A 22,905-nucleotide genomic window follows, 5' to 3' on the forward strand; every position below is an offset into this window, starting at 1 on the left:
CCCAAACAAACTCACCAAGCATCCCAAGTACAAATGTTTAGCCTTTTAAACTGTTAAAAACGGCATTTACAGCCCCCACTCACCACAACCTCCTGGGCCACTGCTCCAGGTTCCCAGGGCGGCAGGTGGCTGCTTGAGACAAGCGTGAACTCTCCTTCCTGAGCTACCTGCCTTCGCTACCCAACAAACTGAGGGCTTCAGCTGTCTCCTGGGCCCGGGAGAGCCGGGTCCCTGCAGTCCCCAACACCAGGAATGTGCCACACGCTCCCAAACCCCACCACCACTGGAGAAAACGACATGATTCCCAGAGCTGGAGCCTAACGGACGGGGAAGGGCAACGAGCAGAGCATGCAAGGAGAGAGGGGCGAGGCGGCCGCGGGGCTGAGGGCAGTGAGGGAACCAGGGGCTGAGGGGAGTGAGGGGAGTGAGGGGAGCAAGTGGCTGAGAGGAGCGAGTGGCTGAAGGGCCTCGCGCCCGCCTTCCCGCGCTCGGCGCCTCGCGCCGCTCGGCCCGCGCGGGGCAGGTGGGGCGGGGGGCGCGCGCCGCTCTCCGTCTCCGAGAAAGCCCGCTCTTCCTCCCCGCTCAGTCACGTGCTCCGGGAGCCGCAAAGCGGTGACGCCTTTACGACAGGGTGACAGCCAAATGGTGCGACATCGTCGGCGGCCGCAGGCGCAGCAGCCGCGGCGGCCCCAGCGCTGCCAGGGCCGAGCGCCGCGCCCGGGCGGGGAGCGCACGGCGGGCACCGCACGGCGGGGAACGCACCGCGCCGCTCCGCGCCGCTCCGAGCGCGCCGCGCCGCACCGCGGGGAGCGTGCCGCTCCGCGCCGCCCCGCGGGGAACGCGCCGCTCCGCGCCCCACAGCCCACCGCGACCCCCATGAGAGTAGAGGGGTCGGCGGCGGCCCCCCCGCGCACCCCCGCCCGCCTGCCCGAGCACGGAGCGCTCCCCCCGCCCCCGATGCGCCCTTAGTCCCGGCCCCGGACCCGCCTCCCTCGCTCCCCTCCCCGCCGGCGGCGGCGGCAGCGGCAGCAGCGCTCAGGTGCGGACTTCAAACCCCGGCGAAATGGCGTCCAACGCGGCCGAGAGGGAGATCCTCTTCACCGAGCTGCAGGTAAGCGGCGAGGGGCGCCGCCCCAGCCCCGCTCCCCTCCCCTCCTTTCCTGGCGGGGAGGACGGAGGAGCCGCCGCGCCCCGCCGCCCCCCGCCGCCCCCTGCCCGCCGCTCGGCGCGGGACGCCCACCCCAGCCCAGCCCGGGCCGGGGGGCCGGCGGAAGCCCGTGCCCACCCCGGGCCTCTTCCCGCTGCTCTCCCCCGGGAGCGGAGGCGCCGCCGCCCGGTCACGGCCACACCCCGCCGCCGGCCGCGACCCGCTTTTGTCTGCGCTCGGCTCCCTCCTTCCCCCGCCGAGCGGCCGTGTCCCTCCGGCGGGGCCTGCCCGGGCCGCGCCCCCGTCCCCGCCGCGGCCCCGCCGGGATCTCCGTCCGCCCGCCCCAAGGCTGCCCGCGCCCGGAGTCCCTACCGGGGCCGGAGCTCTCGCCCTCCCCCCCGCCCGGGGCACGGCGCTCGTCCGGGCCGGGCCCAGAGGGCTCCCGGTGGCCACCCCACGCCCGCGTCAGGGTCAGGCAAAGAGCCTCTCTCTCCTCTGGACACGGCACCGCGCAGGAGCCGAGCAGCTTCCTTCTTGTAGGCCTTGAACGATGAGCTTGAGAAGAGGAGAAAATGGTGCGATCGACTTGATTTGTCACACGGCAAGGGTTCTTGTCACTACGAAAAAACAATCCCAAAAGACCCCGCAACACTGTTAAAGGTTGAAAGCTCAAGGCTTAGAGGTTTCCATCGCTGTAATTTGACCGGGTATGGTTGCCTGTGCAACTGTTACTTTTCTTCTTGCCAGCTGCAAGGTTAGATGCAATTCCGGAGCTTCACTTTTGTGCTCTTATCTTTAAATGTCAGCACAACCTGCTACCTCTTCAGCTTCCTTGTTCTGAAGAAAGCTTGCTTTTCTTTTTTTTTTTTTTATTTTAATTATACATCACTTAATCCGTGCAAATTGTTATGTTTACCCAGGCAAAGAATGTGTCTCTCAATTTATTAGTTGGACAATGAACCAAAGTAAGAAGTCCATAAATGGAAAGTACTGAATTTAATGGTCAAATAAAAATTAGAAAGGCATGTCTTAAAAAAAAGTAGTTTTATTTATGTAATGCTGTTAAGTTCTCCTGTAGTTCTGAATCTTAGAGGTGTGCTCACTTGAATAGCAAAGGAAGAGAAGGCACAACAGATGCAGGAGTCTACTTAATATTGTAGCACATGAGATGGCTGAAGGCTAAGAATCCATCTAAAATGCTGAACTTTAATCAGTGGCTCCTAAGTGCCTAGGAAGAATCAGTATGTTAATACAAACTTGATACAATGATATATTCGCTTGTAAACTTGTTTGAAGTGGAGAGCTGTGTGAATAACTAACCATAGCAGTACTTCAAGTAGGCTAAATGGAAGCAGCATTTCTGTAGAAGTACCCAAAGCAGGATTCCAATTACTTTAAACAGAAATGAGTGGAGATTTTTCTTTGGGGGCATTGGAAATGTCGGTTTTGTTTTTGTTTTGTTACTTTTTTTCTTGAAAGATGAGACTGACAGTGATACTAGTTTAAAAAAAAAAAAAAACCAAAACAAAACTAAAAAAACCCAAAAAATCAACCAAACAAAAAACCCACCAACCGACCAAAAAACCTAGGATGGATTAGATTCTTGGGTTGCACTATCTGTTCCATTATATATGAAACTTCTGTATTAATAAATACAGCTTCTTGCACAAGACAGAAAGGTTAAGTTAACATGGGAATGCCAGCAGTGTTTAAGCTTTGTGAACTGCTAACTTTAAGGTATTTTTGAGAAGAACTTTCATATCAGAAAGAACTGCTGTAAAGATAGTGTTGTTTGCCATGCTGTATATTAGCAGTGAAATACAAAGGCATCAATGCCGTTCTGCTTGGGAATACCTCAAAACAAATTGCTTTTCATATACCTGTGCATAAACAAATTGCTTTTCATATACCTGTACATAAAAGTTGCTTTAGTGATATGGTCTGAAAGTAAAGGGAACTACAGTGCAGTGTGAGATACGCCATTTCACTCATGTTTCTTCAGGAGGGAACTTCCTCAATCATAAGAACTCTAACTTTAAAAGTGCTTATATGTGAAACAGACTTTTGCTTGTATATTGCAATCCTGCACAGAAAGATGAGGAAGTTGAAGAATTCGTGGCTACAGTAAAAGTTTAAAGGGTCAAGTCCATGGGTTGATCTAGATCATGGGTGATGTGTGGTCTAAATGTTTTGTTAATAGATGTGAAAACTTACTGAAAACAAGCTAAACCCAGTGTGAATGCCAAGCTTGTTCCTGCCACGGCTCTAAAGTATCAGTCAGTGATCAATAGAACACATTGCTTCGTGCTGTGCTAAAGTGCTCCGGGTTATGACAGCCCTGTGCGCTCCAGCGTGCTGTAAGGAAACTGTTAGCTTGGGGTGAAGTTGATAGAGGTGGATCAGGAGTTATGAATCAATTGAATGCTCCTGACAGAAAGATTAGCAGACTGACACAACTACTGACTAACAGGATGTGAAGTGGATTCTGAGAAAATACAAAAAACGAAAGAGCAAAGTAACTAGTTGCTAATAAGCAAGTGGTAAAACATAGATGCAGTACGAGTCCTTGTTTCAAAGGCTTAATTAAACAGGCCTTAAATAGACCCTAGATCTCACTTCTCACAATGCAAGTTTTGTATTTTAAATAAGTGATGCCATATCAGATAGAGCAATTGCTTATAAATCTCTGCTAGCAAATAGCAACTTCATATTTCTGTTCTGCTTTTTCTACAAAACATTGTATCCATTCTTGTATATTTTATTTTACTTTAAACATTTTCCAGACTGGTAGTGGGATGTAGAAAGTATATCTTGCCACTTAGCAAGTTTTAAACTTAAGTCTGTTCAGGATGAAAAATGCAACGCTTATTTCTCAGTAGTTAGCAAATGCAAAGTACAAGGTAAACTTGGCAATAATCAAATCCACGTTTTAGTTTGTTCTGGTAGCTTCACCAGCGAAATTGCCTGATTACTAATGATTGAAAGATTACATAAAGCCAGATTACCCTTTTTTACCTCCTTTTATCTCTAGTACAGGTTCTTTAGTAGGAGGAGGAATGAGCTTGGGTAAGAACCAGTATTGCTGATGTTGCCTTCCCTTCCAAAATTCTGCTGTCCTTCTCTGGGCTTGCATCCCTTAGAACTTTGTACACCAGGTAAACTAGCCTCTCCAGTGCTTGCTCTCAGATTAATTGCACAGTCTTTAACTATTTGCCTCCTGGTGGAAGTGCCAACTCTGTTTCTTCAAAGAAATTAAACTCTAGCATATGGTGCTGTAGTTTGTCAAATAAGGCATCCACAAAATAAAATATTTTAAAGTTTTTTATGGAAAAATGTTTGGTTTGTTTTTTTCAAATCATTATTAAAAATAATTTTTTTGTGAAGTGTGTATGCTTTCTTGGCAGTGATGGTAGATGTCAGCATAGTAAATTGGTATGGCTGGGTTTACAGAAATTATTGCTTAGAGTATTTAAATGAAACCATTGTGTATGCACAGTGATTACACTTGTGTACTTCTAGGTGTTCCCTAGCACTTCTTTTCTAGACAATACTGTAAATCTTCTAAACTTGGGGCTTTTATTGTTAATGTTACTGGATTTATTTTACAAAAATTTTCACTTCACTCAAAGTTGTGTTTTGCAAAGCAATACTTGTTTAATATCAGGAAAAAAGTATATTACTTGTGTTTATTTGCTTATATGAAATTGTTTGGTCAAGATAGAGAACTTGGGCTATGCCCTGAAATGAATAAGCATGTAACAAACCCTCCATTACCTCAAATGGAAATATTAAAGTCTCTTCCTGGAATTAATTTTTCAAACTCAACCATCATACATATTTTTGATATTACTGAACATTGTGAAAAATGTCTTTATACTGGTCAGCATAAAGGGACCTTTGAATGGATATTTTGTTTTAATACCGCGGTCACCTAATTTCCTAAGGTGCTGTACTTAGAGATCATAAAGCATAAATTTCCTGACAGAATCTTGTTCAAAGGCCATGGTAATTTTTTTTAGATAGTGATGAACAGTATCACAACTGAAATATGTAAATTACGATTATATGATGGTACATCCGGTATAGTTTTTGGTTTGTTTTATTTTTCCATTTCATATCTAGGGCAAGAATATATGTTAAATTAATGTGACTGAACAATGCTTAGTATTTTATTGGTCTGCATGATACAAATTGGACAGTTGAGTCTGAGGTTATACAACTATGTTTTGTATATAAATGTATATAAAATTGGGTGCTTGTACTTGTTAAACTACTAGCTGGGACTCTGAAAACCTGTATTTCATTCCTGGCTTCTCTGCTCTCAGCTAGGTGACATTAGGCAGATGGCTTTGCTTACTCATGTCTCCATTTCCTCATCTTTAGAATAGAGGTAATGATGCCTGCTTTTTTTAGAGTTAGAAAGTACTGGGTATTTATTATTAGCTGTGGTCAAGTGCCTAAGGACACCGTAAAAAGGTACAAGTAACCTAATTAATCTGTTTTGAAGAAACATTGTAATTGGGCTGAAGACTCAGCAGTAAGACTGCCTTCAAATAATATTCAGCTAGGACAGATTAGCTTTAAATAATTTTGAATTACTCTTGTTTCTTCGGGAGGAAAGAATGTCACATTCAGGTGAAAATATCCTGAACTAGTCAATTGCAGTTTAAAAAGGATGTACAGCTGCTTGGGACTTCTTAGGTCCCTACAAATGTTTTCACAATTGGTGGATTTAGAAAAGCACTTCAGGGTTTTTTTCCATTTGTGGATGTATATACTCTTTAAACATCCCTGTGTTCAAATATTATATTAGCAAAATATGCATCCTGTTCTCACTGGAACATAAACAGTCCTTAAAATACCTTTTGGTAGGTGGATGGGTGGAGTTTTTTCTTTTGTTTTGGGGTTTGTTTTTTTTTCTTTTTTTGAATTCTGTTAGTGTTCCTGTTAACACAGGAACTTGTATATAATTTAGACTTGTATACATTTGACTGAATTTTCTTTATGAGAGTAGCTGTCTTTTTAGGACCTAGATCTGTTACTTTAACTCAAGATAAATTATTAGTGATGGCTAGTAGAAAAGTATTTAGTTACACTATATGTAATAGCTCTTCTGGAAGAGTTTTATACATTGTGAAGGTCATTCATTACAGTGTAACCTAAAGTCTGCAGTAGAATAACTAGATAAATATGTCCTTGACATTGGGAAACAGTGGTTTGAGGATTTCATGTTGGGATTAAGGATTTCTTCATCAGTGCCTCAGTGCTGAATCAGAGACTAAGACCTCTACATGGATTCAGAGTAACAAAGTCTTGTATGTGTTACGTGCAGTGGATTTTTTTTTTTTTTTTTTGTACACACTTGTACAGCTGGTACAAATTGGTTGATGGTAGGCTTTTTGTTTGTTTTGTTTTTTCACTACATGGGTCCAGTAAGTGAATGGGCTCAGGAACAGACTGAGCTGAAGCATCTCTCATGAGACTTTACTGTAGCATGGGCAAAGCATTTGTATGGTACTTTGAAGCTTTAATTATTAATGCTTGGTCTGCAGTTCCTGACATAAGCAAAAGAGCATCTTTGCTAGTGTTTGGTGTGGGTGGGGGAGGTTCTTTTTAAGGAAATGAGATTTATGTTGTAAAATTGAATCCATGGCTTCTGTTACTTTGAGATATGATTGAGAAGTAGTACATCGAAACAGAAACTAATAATACCGTTAGCTAACAAAATGCTTTAGGCCTGCCTTTACAAGTGCCAGCAGATATGATGTTTGTTTATTTGAACTGCAGCAATACAGTTATGTCACAGTCACACAAATCAACACAATTTTTGTTGCTGCCATTTTACAGCTACCACTTACTGTTTGACACCTTACCAGTGAATTAAACTACTTGCATGGCAGTTTCGGAGCACATCCTTTGGAGCAAAGCACTGCTCGGTTTTCTCATGATTTTGTGGGATGATTTTCCAAACTTTCAGGAATTCTGTTACTGTATGTCAAACTAAGGAAGTTTTGTGGCATCCATCAGGTTTGCCATGCAAATTTTGTTATCTGGTGAAGATGAGATGGCTGAGGTTTCTGTGGTGAGGAGACACTCACATGAACAGGATAGGAGTGCACATTTGCAGGCTTATGTTCAGCTAAATAAGCCAGCTTTGCTGGGAGTTCTGCTGCTGTTCTACTCTGCTTAGTAGAAGAGGCTGAAATGAGGCTATTCGAGGTAGTGCATTCAAGTTCATCAGTAGGGTGAGCTGAGAGGGTTCATGTGATCAGTTGCTATGGCTCAGAAGTGGGACCACCAGCTGGGTAGTGGTGAGCTGATTGTTTTTTAGAGCAGGCCACGCCTTACTTTTTCTTGATGTCAGGTATAGATACAGTTTCCTATGCTTTGTATCAGCATTATGCCCACTGTGGCTGTACTTCCTGTTTACTGCTGCTGCAGTGTACAGAGCACTTCTGGAGGGAATGCACAGAGATGGCAAGACTGTGGTCTCAGTAATAGAATTTGTTACTTCCACTGGACAGGGAAAAATAGGAATATTAGCATGAGTGTATTTTCCTAGGCCAAGTATATCCCTACTGAAAGCCTTTGTTATTTTACTGTAGATACATAGCTAGCTATCAGATAGGTACCAAATAAGAAATGATAACTGGAAAGGGCTGGGCTGTGAAAGTTTAGGATATGCAGCATTTCCCTGTTCTTTTTTGTGCCATGAAGAAAGGCTGATATGTGGCAAGACCCAGGGCCAGTGTGCTCTGGCCCTACATACAAATCAGGGTTAGTAAAAACCTTAATGTGGATGTGACTAAATTAGTTTGCTTTTTCTACCTCCAATTCCTATGGATTCCTTTAAGCCTTGTTTTATTCACTGGAGATGTATTGCTTTTTAAATGATAGGGAGTTTCTGACTCCTTCTCTAAATAAGTGCAGATCAGAGAGCTTGAATCAGAAGCCTTTAATACCTGGCTCCTGTCTTAATGTTATGTGTGGGAGTCTGGTGTTGAAGAATACTGTTTTTATTCTCTTGAGGTTTTTCTGACATTTGTTACCTTGCAACATGGTAGTAGGGTTCATACTTTTTAAGTTTCCATTAAATACAAGAACACATTAGCCTGAAAATTAAAGTAGCAGAATCAGTTCTGTTTCTATTGAGAAGAACCAGAGAGCTTTCCATTAACTTTCCACACTTGTTATTAGGATGTAACAAAATGCAATAGGCAGCAAATCTATAGCCAGGAGAAGGCATAATTAAGTCTGCAATACCAAGGAACTAATAGATTCTACTAAAGTTATAAGATAAATCTCAGGAATACCGTGGGGCTCTGTTTGTTACTGTGATGAAACACTTCCAAGCAGATCAGGTCAGAAGGGAGAACTTTCCTTGTGGATAAATACAACAGTAGTAGTTTTCTGAGCCCTAAACCAGAGAATATTACTCAATTCTTGGAATGTGGGTGCTGATACACCTTGTAGTTGGCTTTTTTTTTTTAGCTCCTAATACTCAAAGTACTTGAACATCTCTACCACATAAATTTTCTCTAATGCAACTTGAAAAGTAAATACACATACGTGAACTTCATAAATACATATGCACTATCCTGTGTACTCATATTTGTTGACTGTTGAAATAAATAGGTTATTTAAATTAATAAGAAGTAATAGTAATTTTAATTGTTATTTACCTGAAATAGTACTTGTAAATAATAGCAGTACATAGGTGTTTTGAAGTTATTCTTCTATTCAGCTGTGTGTATGTATATAATTTTTTTTATACAAACTTCATGTAACTTTTGAGGAGAAACTGAGAGTTGATGTATAAAACATCAGAAAAAGTGTCCTTTTTTTGTTTTTCATTTCAAATTCCTAAACACAAACCATCTAATTAACCAGGTAATAGTGATGTTGTTTAGTATATCACTGGTGCCATAGTTGGCCTGTGAACTTAGGAACTTTAACGTATGTATTTTTGAAAACTGTTGAAAGTATATTCAGTTTGGTTTTCTTTGTTGCAGTAAGACAGGTCTGTGACATAAATTTAGGATGGAAAAGTTCTAGTTGGTTCATTGATGATGTCCTGTGCTGAAATTGGAAGCCTTGCCCATACAGACTTGAGTCTGTTGCTCAAAGAAAGTGTCAGACTCTGTCAGCTGGTACCACTGCTGAAAGTGAGCATGTGCCATATTATGGTGCTTTACATTTGCACAGGCAGCTATATGGTGAACAGATTTTGTTGGGTTGTTTTGGTGGGATTTTTTCACCCCTAGATTAGTTTTCAGCCAGATCAGGTTCAAAATTGCAGTTCACTGTGTGGCCATATAAAAATTTGTACTGCATATATCAGTGAGTGGTCTGGAACAGGAACAAACTGTTAGGGGAGGTCAGGACTGCTTGTTCTTTAGGATGCTTTTTATTGCCTGCAGTGGTGGTTCATGCAGTAAAATGTTTATGGGAATACAGATTCACAGCTAAGGACTGTGTGGAGTCCAATTCTGCTGCAGGTGAATATGCTGATAATGAGCAGTCTGTTGCCACTGTCTGAGGCAATTGCCACTGTCTGTGGCAATTCTCTTCTAGCTTGACGTTCTTCAAGCAGAAAGTCTCACAATATGCCTGTGACAGTGAAAACCTGTTTGTCTGAAAAGGCATTAAAAATAGAATTGGTTTGGACATCATGCATGGATGGAAAATATAGTTACATTTAGTTTGAAGTTGAAGGCTGAGAACAGTGGTAAGGTTTGGTAGCAGTACGAGGCCAGTGTAGGGCTATAAGCCCAAGTTTATTAGCTAACTTTTAGAAGTGCTAAGTCTTTGCTATTTAACCTTTTATGCACTCAATGCAAGAAGAAATTTTGTAGAATCTTGAGTCTTTTTGTTATTTCTCTAACTGAAGTGGAAGAAAAAGTGAGTGTACAATTGAAATGGATGGGATTGAATTTTGGAGTGAAGACAAAGTACTATAAAAGTGCAAAGTAATACTATAAATGTACTGCCCATAAAGGTAATGAAGAGACTGAGGTATTATATACGGCTTGGTCTGAATACATTTGTCAGTTAATGAGTAGCTCGATAAGTGTGAGACATTTGAATATTCAATAGGGAAATAAATCTCCTACAGTGATGAGCTGAATGTTTGCAATAGGAAAATATCTCTGAATGGTCACATGAGCATCATTTAAAGCACCACTTAGAGGACTTTGAACTACTGTGTACAAGACTGATTCTGTGTTTCAGGGGTCTAGCCAAATTTTGGGGAGAAAAGGCCTAAAAATCTGGTGCAGATGTAAGAAGTTTGAGGTAACAAAGTGATTAAATGTTTTCAATGTTCTTGTGTTGAATTAATTCCAAAATTATAAATTCTTTCGCATTCTCCTTGTACTTGCAAACCCTGAATGTATTCTTTTGTATCTGTGCTGTTGGGGTGAAAGATTATGTTTAAAATAAACAAGGAGATTGTTTTTGGTGATTCCAGGTGTTCCAGAGCTCTCTAGTAACAACAAGCTCATTTCTGTAATGTAGGCTAGAAACTTTATGCCAGTCCTTAGAAAAATGGAAAAAAACTTGCTTGGTTCTGTTTTTCTACCTTTCTTACTTCTCTTCTGCAGGAAGAGGAACATAACCACTTCCTTTTATGATAGATTTTAGGACTTGCCCTATTTGCATCACTGAGCTTACTAGATATGAGATTGAAGTTTCTTTTTCATCATTGTAATGCATGTTATCACTTGGATTTTTGAGTAACATAAGCCCAAAAGCATCCAAATCTATTGCTGAGAATTTAGAAGGAATGCAAATCATCCACTGCTTTTCAACTTCATATGTTAATTTCTATGGGAAGACACTGCAAAACAATGAAGTGGAATATGTTTTAAGAGAATGTTTCCTTTATAGATGGATCTGCATATGGCATGACAAGATTCTTTCTTTCCTAATACTCAAATTGTGGAAGCTAAAATTATAAGATAAATTATGACAAGGAAGTGTCAGCTTTTCTGACAAGTGTTATTAACCTCTGCAGTTGTAAGGGTGTGTGCTGCCTGCAACCCATCCAGAGCATGTCGGGAATTCCATGGGCATAATCGGATGGGGAGACCCAACAGAGTAAACCAGATTCTAGCAAAAGGTTGCAGAAGCCAAAGTCAAAGTTTCAGAGACTTGTATTGAAAAATACAAAAAACAAGCATACAGATCTACAGAAGATTTTAAAATCAGCAAGGCCTTTTTGTAGACATATTCTAAACTTAGTGACAGCAGTAGAAAAGTAAAAGTACTGTAAATCGTACATGCCTGACTACTCATGTAGCATTCTTGAACTGCTGCCCATCTGGGACTCAGCAATCGCCTTTAATGGAAGCATGTTTTCTTCAATATTTGAGTTTGTTTGTTGCTTATTTATAAGCTCATATGAAGCCGTTGTTTTAGGCTGAAAATGCCTGGATGTCAAGAGTTATGAGTTGCAAATTATAATATCCATAACTAGGGGTCCTCAGAAAGATTATTTAAATTTTATTATTGAAACTTAACTCATTATTTAGGGAATTTTCTTCAAGTTGCTATGATTTGCATCTTTGGTTTCCCAAGAGATGGGAACATGACATTTTGAAAATTAAAGCAGACAGTGCTTCAATACTAGAAAAACATAATTTCTTTCAGAGGGTTTTTTAATTGTACTCTACTTCTTTATTCAGGCAAGTTAGTGTGAGTCAAACTAAGTATTTTTCTGTTGGGTGAAAAATTTAGTTTTAAGTATTCATTTTTATTAAGCTGGTTCATATAAGATTCCTCAGCATATAAGCAAGCCACTTCAAAAAGGAACATCTTGATCTGAGTTTTTCCTTTTCATTTTGTATGTACATTTTTCAAATAAAATATTAATCTCTGGCAAAGTACATGGCATTTATCAGCAGTTAATTTTTTGTTTTGGGGGCAAACTCCTTTCTTGAATTCTGCCTTTACTTGTAACATGCTACATAATGCTGAAACAAATTACAATTGTAAATTTAATTGCTTTAGAAATTGGTCTTTATCTGTATTAGGATTCTGCACAAGAGAGCAAGTGAATATATTCTCAAGTTTTAATTAAATTAATTCTAACAGGTTTTTTTTTTTTTTTAAATCCTTAGAAGATTCTTAAGTGTAGGAGGGGTATCCAGTATCATCATATATTTTTCAGGTTAGCAGCCAGACTAACTAATTTGAAGTGTTTCTTTTTGGTGGCAGTAACTCGGTGACACTGTCAGGGCAGCAGTTTCTGTGAACATGGAAATTGATTTCTTTAACTCCAGTGACATTCTTGAACTAGATGATGTTGGGTTTGAAAGAAAAGCAAGGGAGATCCAAGTGCTGCTAATGATCTCCCATTTTTGCAATTTTTTTTTCTTTCTACAATAGACTATACTGTTTTATGAGCTCAAAGGTGCCATTTCCTTTCTCTAGCATTTGCCTTCCTTCCCATCTGCTACTTTAATTAATTTAGTGTCAATTTAAGGTTTATACAGTACTTGAAGTAAACAGATTTTTAAAACTTAACTACAGGCATCCGTAGATGTTTCTTTACTGCAATGAATATACTTTGTACAGAGTGAAATACAACTGCTGGGAATTCCTGGAAACCTGAGATACAAAGGCCGTGAGTATTTTAGTGGCATATACTGGGAATGAACAGAGCTGCCTCTTCCTCACTCAGGGTTAGCTGGCTGTGGTTCTGGCATCTTCAGAAAATGGGGAGGACCTGTGCCTAGGCAGAAGCATTGGCTGCTGTACCCCAGACCCTTCATAATAATGCTGGTTCATTGTGTCCTGCCTGGCTAAAGCAGTGCAAAGGGCATGAAAAAGAAACCAGTAATGCTCAGAGAGGTCAGAGATGTTTAGAGTTGAGAGGATGGTAGCCTGACCTAAATATAGTATCTTAGCCTAATTTGGAAAATGGTGTATGCAGATTGGGACTGTACTTTATTTTTGTAGTTAAATTTCTTTTTTTTTTATTGAGGAGACTGATTTTTATTTTTCTCCTGTGACTCTTGACATCTTTAATACAATACTTGAGAGAGTATCAAAAAAACACACTCCACCCACTCAGAATCAGCCCCTTCCAAGTGCAGTTAGAAAATAGCCACAGCCACATAACACTTAAATTTCAGAATATGAAAGTCTCTTTCATCAAGTAAGAGTCATCTTCCTGCTGGTATTTTTCAGTCAGAAGTTAATTTGTGTATTTTTGGCTCCTAAAGATGACATGCTTTAGATTAGACAGGTCATTATAGAGGAATACATTGTAGATACTCTGGGGAATGCAGCAGGTTAACCATAAATAGCTTCTGATTGCAGTAGTTTCTTTCCTTAGCTTAAGGCAGTTCTTCGTGAAGGTTTTGCTCAATGTCATATCTAGACTATTTTTTGGTAGTTCTTAGTTATTAATAAAGCAGAATATTCTACTTTTGCTTAACGGATTTTTCATGCTACAGTTTCTAGTTTTCTACAGAGAAAAATCTGAAGATTTTTCTCAGGCTGCTAACTGAAATGCTCCTGAACTGGAATGAAGTGGAAAACTTTTAGTCTTGAAGAAAAATGCCTCAAAAGTGATGAGCATACCAAAATCAGACTCACATTAGCAACAAATATTTCTAAGATGTTTTTTGAAATTGTGTATATGAAGACTGCTGTTTATATGTGCCCTGTAAAATAGGGTGAGGCTTTTATTGTTAAAAAATTGATCAATTTAGGATAAACATGTTACATACCACATTCAAGGTTCCATTCATATGATTGTGGCTGGAAAACACATAGACTGCATATGTAACCTTACCTACTCTGAAAAGGGAGGAGTATTGAGATCACTAACAAGTATGTCTTGTGCATTTTCTGAATACTCAGCAGTATAAAAAACATCATTATTTCCTTAATCTAATGCACTTGTAAGGTGAGACCTTTTTACCATTGTTATGTATACATGGGTTTATTGGGATATCCTTTAAGATTTAGTTTTATATGTATGTCTATACATGATGCACTGAAAAACTGTTGTTTTGTTCTGCTTTATTTCTGTTATGTTACAGGTCTCGGTGCATTGGTTACTCTGAAACTGCTGCTTCCCATTTTCTATTTAACTGATATTGAGCTGTGCTGGTAGCAAGAGCTAGGTGGAGGGGAGTCCTATGCGAGTACATGTGCAAAACAGGAAACAGCTTACTTGGGAGATGGTGCTGAGGCTAAGCATAAAGAGTAAAATTTGTTCAATATGCAGTAAGAAATCCCTTGCTAAAATCCTAGGCTTTTATTCTATACTTTTCACTGTAAACTTCATATGTAAGTCATATGTTCATTTTAGGTCATAAAAAAGTAGATTTACTTAGAGTACTTATTACAGTCAGTGGAGTATCAGGGCTCCTAAAAACTAAGAAAATGTAGAAAGGTTTTACAATCAAAGCTTTAGGCATATTTGTATTTAGAAATGTACTAAGAATTTTTTGCAATCCATGTAGGAAGTGAATTCACCTGCCTCTTTTTCATTGCTGTTGCATATAAAGCAGTTAAGTCAGGCAATTTTCTTTTGGCTTCTGTTGCAGGTTAAGACAGGATACTATTTCTTCATTATTCTGTAATGCCTAGGGATTCTTAAATAGAAAATGGACATTAAGAGCCAGTGAGAATCTTTCTACCATATTTTAAGGGTCAGAGGAAGAAGGATTGCAAAAACACTATTCAAATGTATCACAATGTGCATCAGTGATGCTCTGTAAAAGTCTCAGACAAATGGAACATGAAGTAATGCTTCTATAAATAACCCTGTGTTCATACGTAAACTTTTACTGCAAGAGCATGGAATGAGATGCCTGCATCTCTACAAGTGGAATTTTGGGTGTGGCAGTCCCAGTAGGGAAAAGTGATTTTTTCTACTGACCACCTGTAAAAGATGAGGAAAGGATTTAAGAAGACTTTCCCATCCTTCTTTTACTGGTGGAGGTGAAAGCAGGAGCAGGATTTCCAGCTGGTTGGAGTGTAGGCTGGGAACTTGAGTAACTTCAGATAAAACAACCCAAACTACTGTGAGAGAGTTCTCAGTCCTAGAGTAGGAAGACACAGATCCTTGGTATAAATACAAGCATACATCCCTTTCCTGTATAACAGATTCAGCTACCAAGCTGGGAAACCCATAAGCTCTGCTGAAGCTGCTGTTGCACACAGTCCTAGAAAGCAAAAAATCTGGTTCCTTCACCAGGATCTAGTATTTAGCCACTTGGCCTCTTGCCTTATAAAACAGATGTTAGTATTATCTCTGATATGTATTGCTGCATTTATAATGTACAAAATAGTTGGCTGCTAAAGATGATGGCTTAATTAGAGTGGAATGTAGACTCTCAATTCTTCCATTAGTTTTGAAATGGCTAAAAATAGCTCCTGTAGAACATAGTAAAGTAAAATGGACTAACATATCAGTTGTTTTTGCTGAAAGCTGGAATTGCCAGAAACAAAGAAATTCGAGGGTTTTTCTTTTCAATTGCTATTTATCCATCTCAGAAATTGAGATTTTCATTCAGAGACCCCTTTATTGTACTTTTCAGATTAAAGAAATTGTGTATTGGTCTTCAGCAATGTCCTGATGCTTGCTTGTGTTATTGAGAAATTCCTTTTTATTGTGAGGATTTCTTTTGCATCATTTCAATATTTAAGATTTTTAACCTGCACTGAAAGACCGCAGAAGTTCCAGTTGTAATGATTTGTTTCTGTAGTAAGACATTTTAGCTTTCTTCTCTTGCAGTTTAGTTAAAGCGTGTTACACTGAAGTCCCACCACTTAACAGATGTGGCAACAGCTGATACTGTGATTTGTGGATGAGCAGAATTCTCAATCTGTTGCATTACCCGAGATAGATAATAATATCTTTTTCGTGGTAGCAATTATCTAACTCATTTTTCATTCATAATATACAAGAAAAATATCTTACCGCTTGGGATTGGAGCTGATTGTCCTTAAGCATTAATAAATTAGGGTTTGGGTTCCTTGAGGTTTGATTTTTGTATTTCTGCATAGTAACTAAAACTCCTTCACAAGCAGAAGTTTACCCACACATTTTTATCTTAATGTTAACATTACAGCTGTTAAAAATATATGGTTGCAATGAATGGTAGCTTCTCTTTAAAGTAAGCATATTTTTGGATGCATGCCCACCAAATTATCACCTTTGTACAGTGTGCATTGAGTTTGAGGAGGAGTTATCAAAGTCATAAGACATGATTTTGACTCATGTCTGTTGACTTGACCTTTTAACCTTTGAAAATCTCTTCTACCCAATTAAATACCACATCCTGTAGTTTGGATAATGTAGTGACATTATTTTTTCAAACATCTTGAGCTACATGTATAATATTACTCTACTCTGAATGTTAGACAAAAACAGGTAAATGTTTTGAATGAAAAAAATGCAATAAACATATTGGTATTGGGGTGACCTGGAACAAAATTATGCTAACTTTCAGTAGCAGCAGAATTTTTTGCATTTAGGTGTTTGCTTTAACATGCACTTCAGCAGATCCCTTACTGGTTGTGGTGGAAGCAGTATGGGGAAGGGGGGGAGAGTGTTTCTCCCTGGTGAACTGATTAGTTTCTGTATTACTTATACTTAGAGGCAAATTCACCACACAGTATTTGCATGACCTTACCTTTTTCTGAAATAGTTCTGTTTCCTGAGTAACTTATGTTATACCTCAAGCACTTCAAAGCATTATAACAACTGCTTGCATCAAACTTGAGCTTAATATAACAGAGAGATCAGTCAAGTCAAACTGAGACAAACCTTGTGATAAGAATTTCTCTCAAGCCCCCTTCCTTGTTTCAGTCTCTGGCAGTAATTCAAAATGAGTGTATGAATTTCTGAAAGAAATGGATACCATGGATACCCCTATGTAGGGTTTGGCAAGTGTATTAAAATACACTGTATTTTAAATATATACATGCTGTATATATTCAAGAAATAAATTTAGGCCATTAGGATGAAGTTGTTTATTTATTTATATAGTACAGAAAATTGCAGGTGTTCTCATGAAAAAAAAAAAAAAACCCTGCAATTCTTATGGGATTTTTGAAAGTGTTTAAAGTAACAAGAAAAGAAAAAAAAATTCACAAATACCTAAATCCCTCACAATACATAGTTTTGCTATCAGTTTTAAAATTTAAGGGGTTTTTATTTTAAAGTAGCCTCAAACTGTCAAACACACACAAGAATGCTCATTTCTCTGCTATTTACTAGTTCATATTTTCATATATTTACTTCATATTTTTATGGGATCTCAAAGATTCTTTTCACCAAGACATTTCTCAAAAGAAGACTAAATTTTTCAGTTCAAATTTAGAAAATGCAAAACAAGTTTGTGCATGTAATTCCTGTGTTGGCAGTAGGAGGTAGGACACAGATACCTGTCTGTTTTCACTGCCCAGTCCAGTGCAGTAAGTGTACAACTCCGGGATCTGTGGCTGAGGGACTTAGTCTTGCAATATTTTGTGCTCCTTTGAACTTGCCTCTCTTTCATTTGTTGAACTGTCACTTAATCCACCTGTTTTCCTTATCTTTTAAAGCAAAGTGTATATATTTACCACATTATTAATATATGATAATGTTACAGGCATTAGATGAGAAATTATCATTTCAGTGCTTTGATTGCCTGCATCTTGGTGAGGTTGCATTTTAGGGGGATTACTTCAGTCTCCTTGGCACAGTTCTATGATACATCATTATTGGTGATATTTTCAGCATGCACTATGGTATTAACATTTCATAAAATCTTGTTCCGTGTACCTTGAAAGGGACTGTTTGTATTTTGGCATTTAATAGACCTTCACCTACCATATGTGGTCTGCTTGAAACCATACTATTTACATAAAAAGAAATTTTCTTCCGAGTATGTTATTCTCATATGTGATGAGAAGCTAAATGAAAACTAAGCAAAGTCTCATAGAGAATGGAGAAGTGGCATTATTATAGCCATAATTTCATATCCTGATCTTCCTGGGCACATGTTAATAAAGATTGTGACAGCAGTCCCTATTGATGGGAACTAGGATTTTGCTATTTCTTTTGCACGTCTGAAACTAGAGAGGGGAAGTTTCGTTTCCACTGTACTGGCCTCTATTGGAATTTTTTGGCTTGAGTCAGAACTTCAAGTTAGAGATAAAAGTTTGGAAACTGCTGAAGTGTTTGTACCACACCTGTTGCCAGAATATGTGGTCATGCTTCTTGGATACTGTAGCCATTTGCTGGCCTCCCATTTGAGTGCTCATCACCTGTGTTGTGCCATAGCCTCCATCAAGCTTTTGTGATTGTGAGAAACTGTGTGAAGTCATTGACATATGATACATGAAGTCATATGGCATTGAAAGAAAATCTTCAGTATGAAGTGTGAAGATTTTCAGTGTGAAGATTTTCTTTCAATGTCATATTTCCTTGGAAGCCTCCTTGCAGGTTCTTCTCCTTGTGTAAAACCATCAGGAGCTCCTGCAACAAGAAGCAGCTGAAGGCAACATTTCTTAGAATGTTTTCTTTCCCTTCTGTAGCAAAAAAGTCTCTCTCTCTTATGCCCCTTTCTCTCCTTAGTGTTGGCACAGCTCTGCATGGACACAACTTCTAGTTCTGTAAGCAAGTCTTGACTGCCCTTAGAGCACCTTTGGGGGCCATGCTCTTTGTGTTAGAAAATTCTGGCTGAATCAGGGATTTTTGATGGCTGGAAACTAGATGATAGCAAGGACACCCCAGGGAATTTTATTACCTGTTTAGATTAGGTGTTTTGGCTGAGTCAGGCCACACAGGTTTTATTCAGGAGATGTAGGACCAACTGCTGCAGCCCAGGACCTATTGTGTGAGTGAAAGCAAATGTTCCCTCTAAAGTATTCATCAGCACAGCAGTTCAAACTGGGAGAGCATAGCAGAGGTGACCAGCTGATTGAGGACCTCCCTATTTAAGGAACACGTTTTTCCTTTTATTAAAATCAATTTCATCTCTTACAGATGCACTTGGGCACTCACTGTTTGTGCACAGGAATTGAACCCCATTTAATCAGTGTCCTACTTGAATTCATCCATGTATAATGTAGTGGACTGTAGATATTTCTGCCTTAAACAGCCTCTTGTTACAAAGCAGAAAGCTGTGACTTAGATTAAATTTAAATCCTGATTTGTGACATGTTAGCACAGCAAACTAATGCCAAAATCTATTAAGCCTCCAAGTTGGGGGTTTTTTCAGTTCTTGACATTGGGTGAGTGCTGAGATCTTGACCACAATCACATTTGCTTCTGAGTAGGAGGAAATAGTCCATGTTGTTCCAGTAATGCAGACAAGCTGTCACATCTGGTTTTATGAATGACTTCGGGGGGAAGGGACGTTTGCAATTGATTAACATTGTTTGTAAAATAAAAGACTACTCTAGTCTTAGGAATTAGTGTAGAGAACTTTGGAAACCTTGGCAGTTAGCTCAGAAAAGCAGCTTTTTTTCCTTTTTTTTTTTTCCTAAAAAATTATTCAGAAAATTATTATACTAAGATACCTAGTAGTTCCAAAGCTGTACTTCTAGCTCTTCAAAATTAAATTACATGTTAATAAACATTTTTTCTTTCTGGGTTATGATCACTTTTTTAATCGTACATAAGATGAAAATCCTATTGTTATACAGCATTTTTTACTATATTTGTTAAACAGGTTTTTAATTGTCTCATTATCTATTGAAATGATTGCTAAAATTCAAGAGCATATAAAAAGAAATGCTAATACTTTTAGGAAAAAATGTAAGCAGTTTTACTGGGAGTTTCTGGTTTGGGATTTTTTCTAAATGCAGGTTTAGTGTGTGCTTGTAGCACATCAGTGTAAAAGGTAAATAATATTGTGCATGAGCACTCATCAGCTGTTAAGTGTGGTTAATTTTAAGGCTCCACTTATCTTTCTATAACAACTTCTAACAGAAATGAGCAATTGAAATTCTTGCTCTAATCGATATTCTCTATAATGAATATATGGTATAGCACAGTCAAGTTGTACTGTGATCTTAGGAACAAGTCTTCAGTAGTTACTAATGCCCAGAGTTTTAGTGTTATCTTCTAAGAGGGAACAGTTTAAGAATCTCATTTAGAATTCAAAGCCATTTGGTTTACACAACTTAAGCAGATTCCCTGCTATGTTCAGCTTCATGGTACTCTCTTCAGCAGTACCATTGCCACTGCTGTGCAGTTTGGATGTTTTATTCTTAAATGGGATTTTGGTGGTAAATGCAGTATGTCAAAGCACCTGCTTCACCAGTTGTTTGGTTCAGAACTGATCTGAAGCAAAAGTGCAAGCCCCACATGATTTTCATAAACAGTATTACTACTCTCTTTCACCACACCAGCCAGAATCAACTGTATTATTAAAAGACATGCTCAGACCACTACTCATTATTTTCAGCAACTATACTTAAAATATTTCCCAGAAGTACAGAAGTTGAAGGCTGGCATCTTGAATTAATCTATGTAAATAGATAGTCTTTGAGCCAGCAATCAAAGTGACTTCCCCTATGCCATGGGAAGTCTGCATAAATGGACTCCTTTTTTCCTTCTTTTTTTTTTTTTTTAAATCAAGCAGTAGTATCTTATGTGTGGTTGTTGATAGTTAATTGTGGTAAGCATATCTTGAGTTTCATTACACACTGAAATGTTTCAGTAATTTGCAGTGGCTCAGAAAGAGTTATTTAGCAGAGAGGTGTGCAGTGCTGCCTCTCAGTGCTGTCTGTGCCTCCCACGGTGGGTGGGTGATGCTGCCCTTTGCCACTGCTCAGGCCAAGAGCCAGGTCCCCAGCAGTTTGTGTGGCACAAGGGGAAAGGATGCTGTGCTGGGCTGTCCACTACTGGCAGCACCCAGCAAAGATTGGCCCCTCTCTTTAACCAGCCATCAAAACACTACAGAGTTTTAAAAGAAACTAAGAATTAGTAACTGGCTGCCCATTCTGTTGCCTTGGATTGTAAAGCAGTGAGGCCTGTTCTCTCTTTTGCCAGCAAGAGTGGTTTAGTCATTATCTGTTTTAGAGCATTTCCACTCTTAAGATATTTTATGTTAAGAAGGAGAGTAAAGGGAAGAGTTGTGCAAAAATTCATTGATAGCTTCTTGGCATACAGAACGTGAATGGTTTCTTCTGTTTTTGCATGCTGCCTGCTTGAGCACTGCAAAGGAAAGAACTTGGGCCTTGTCCCTAATTGTTGTTTCTTTTTACACTTAATTTTCAGGTTGAGCGGGCAGAGCACCTATAACCTAAAGGATGTGAGGTTTATCCTGGGAGGGAGTTTATCCAAATGAGAAAAAACATTTTTTGAAAGAATATTCAACTCTAAGCAGAGACTTGGTAGTAGGTTCTCATCTAAGAAAACTGGAATATGCTGTGTTTTAAGTAACTTCAGTTTAAAAGTATAGTTTTGAGTTTGGCATTTGGGAGGTGATTTTCTTAAAGAAAAAAATCCTACCTCATTTCTACTACTGACTTACTATTAGACATTTACTATTAGACTGATTTAACTATCAGACGTACTGTCTTATGCCATTGTGGACGTTATCTTCATCTTAAACTGGAACACTTTTGAGGCTGCTCATCTTTGCAGCATGAGGCTCTGTCTCTAAGCTTTGTTGCATCTCAGCAGCAAAGCACATTAGTGCAGGACCAGAGCAGCTTCCCTTGCAGAACACAGTGTTGCTCTGCCTTCACAGTGACCTTCAGGGGTCACTGAGTGCACAGGTCCCTCCTTGGAAGAATGTATTTCACAGTGACCTTTGTGCCAGGTGACACATCTGGATAACTAGGTGAGAGAATACCTCCTGCTCAAAAGTGTAATTAACTCTGGATGACAGGAGAGACAGAAGGAGTATCATCTGTGGCTTTTGGGGGGATTTAAAAAAGAATGTTTAAGTGTACAGGCAGTGTGACCAGCTTCCAGTGTTAGCATCCACACTATTGAACTCTCTACTGTCTCAAAAGCAGATTGAAGAAGACAAGTCTGTTCTGAAACCCTTAAATCCAGGGACAAAAATGCTGCTGAGACTACTCAGGCTGAGGAGACCTTCTACTCAATTACTGCAAATTCCAAAGGCAAATTAGTAATGATCATGGAGATTTAATTTCATTGAAGGCTTACTAGGGACTCTGTCTGAAACAAGGGCTCCAAAAACCTTTTTATAGGAGAACATAACAACACTTTAACAGATGGGATATAGGGCTTGTAGAGGGATAAAAACCTCCCCTGTAACAAAATACATTATTGTTCAATGGATGAACAATTAACTGAAGTCTCTTTGGTAAACCCCAGTGAATAATATTTCTGAATTATTTATATCTTAATTACATTGTTCTGTTTGAGAAGTGTACATTCTTGGCATAATTTTAGCAAACTTCAGGTGCTATTACAGTATAGAAAAAAAGGTTTTCTTTTTTGTTTTGGTGGTTTTGTTATTTGATTTGGGGTTTTTTACATTTCTCATTTGTCTTTCTCCTATGAACTTTAAAAAGTATAATATCCTGCTTTAAGGAAGCAGGTGATATATAAATTTATTTCTAGAAAGCTTGCAGAACAGGCATGAAAAATTGTGTTGTAAAAATAAATACTTTTTATTCACAAACGTTTTTTAATATCTATTTAAAGGCTGACTAGTAGCATACTAATCTTGTCTTTTTTTGATGTCCTTAATTTTTATGTGTTAGGAAGACAGGGAAATCAAAGATCTTAATCTGATTTGGTTATACTTACTATTTAAATAGTT

General features: G+C 39.2%; 1 protein-coding gene across 2 annotated transcripts in view; it reads left to right on the forward strand.

Annotated features, from left to right (window-relative positions):
* The first annotated feature begins 1,018 nt into the window (after nt 1-1,018).
* Nucleotides 1,019-22,905, forward strand: part of PKN2 (protein kinase N2) — a 54,931-nt gene continuing 33,044 nt past the window's right edge. For both annotated transcript variants that reach the window (XM_066555435.1, XM_066555436.1), the window contains exon 1: nt 1,019-1,111. In XM_066555435.1, coding sequence (XP_066411532.1) covers nt 1,064-1,111 — 48 coding nt within the window. In that variant the 5' untranslated portion in view covers nt 1,019-1,063. The remainder of the gene's footprint in view (nt 1,112-22,905) is intronic.

This window comes from Molothrus aeneus, chromosome 9 (genome assembly GCF_037042795.1).
Source record: "Molothrus aeneus isolate 106 chromosome 9, BPBGC_Maene_1.0, whole genome shotgun sequence".
NCBI classification, from domain to species: Eukaryota; Metazoa; Chordata; class Aves; order Passeriformes; family Icteridae; genus Molothrus; species Molothrus aeneus.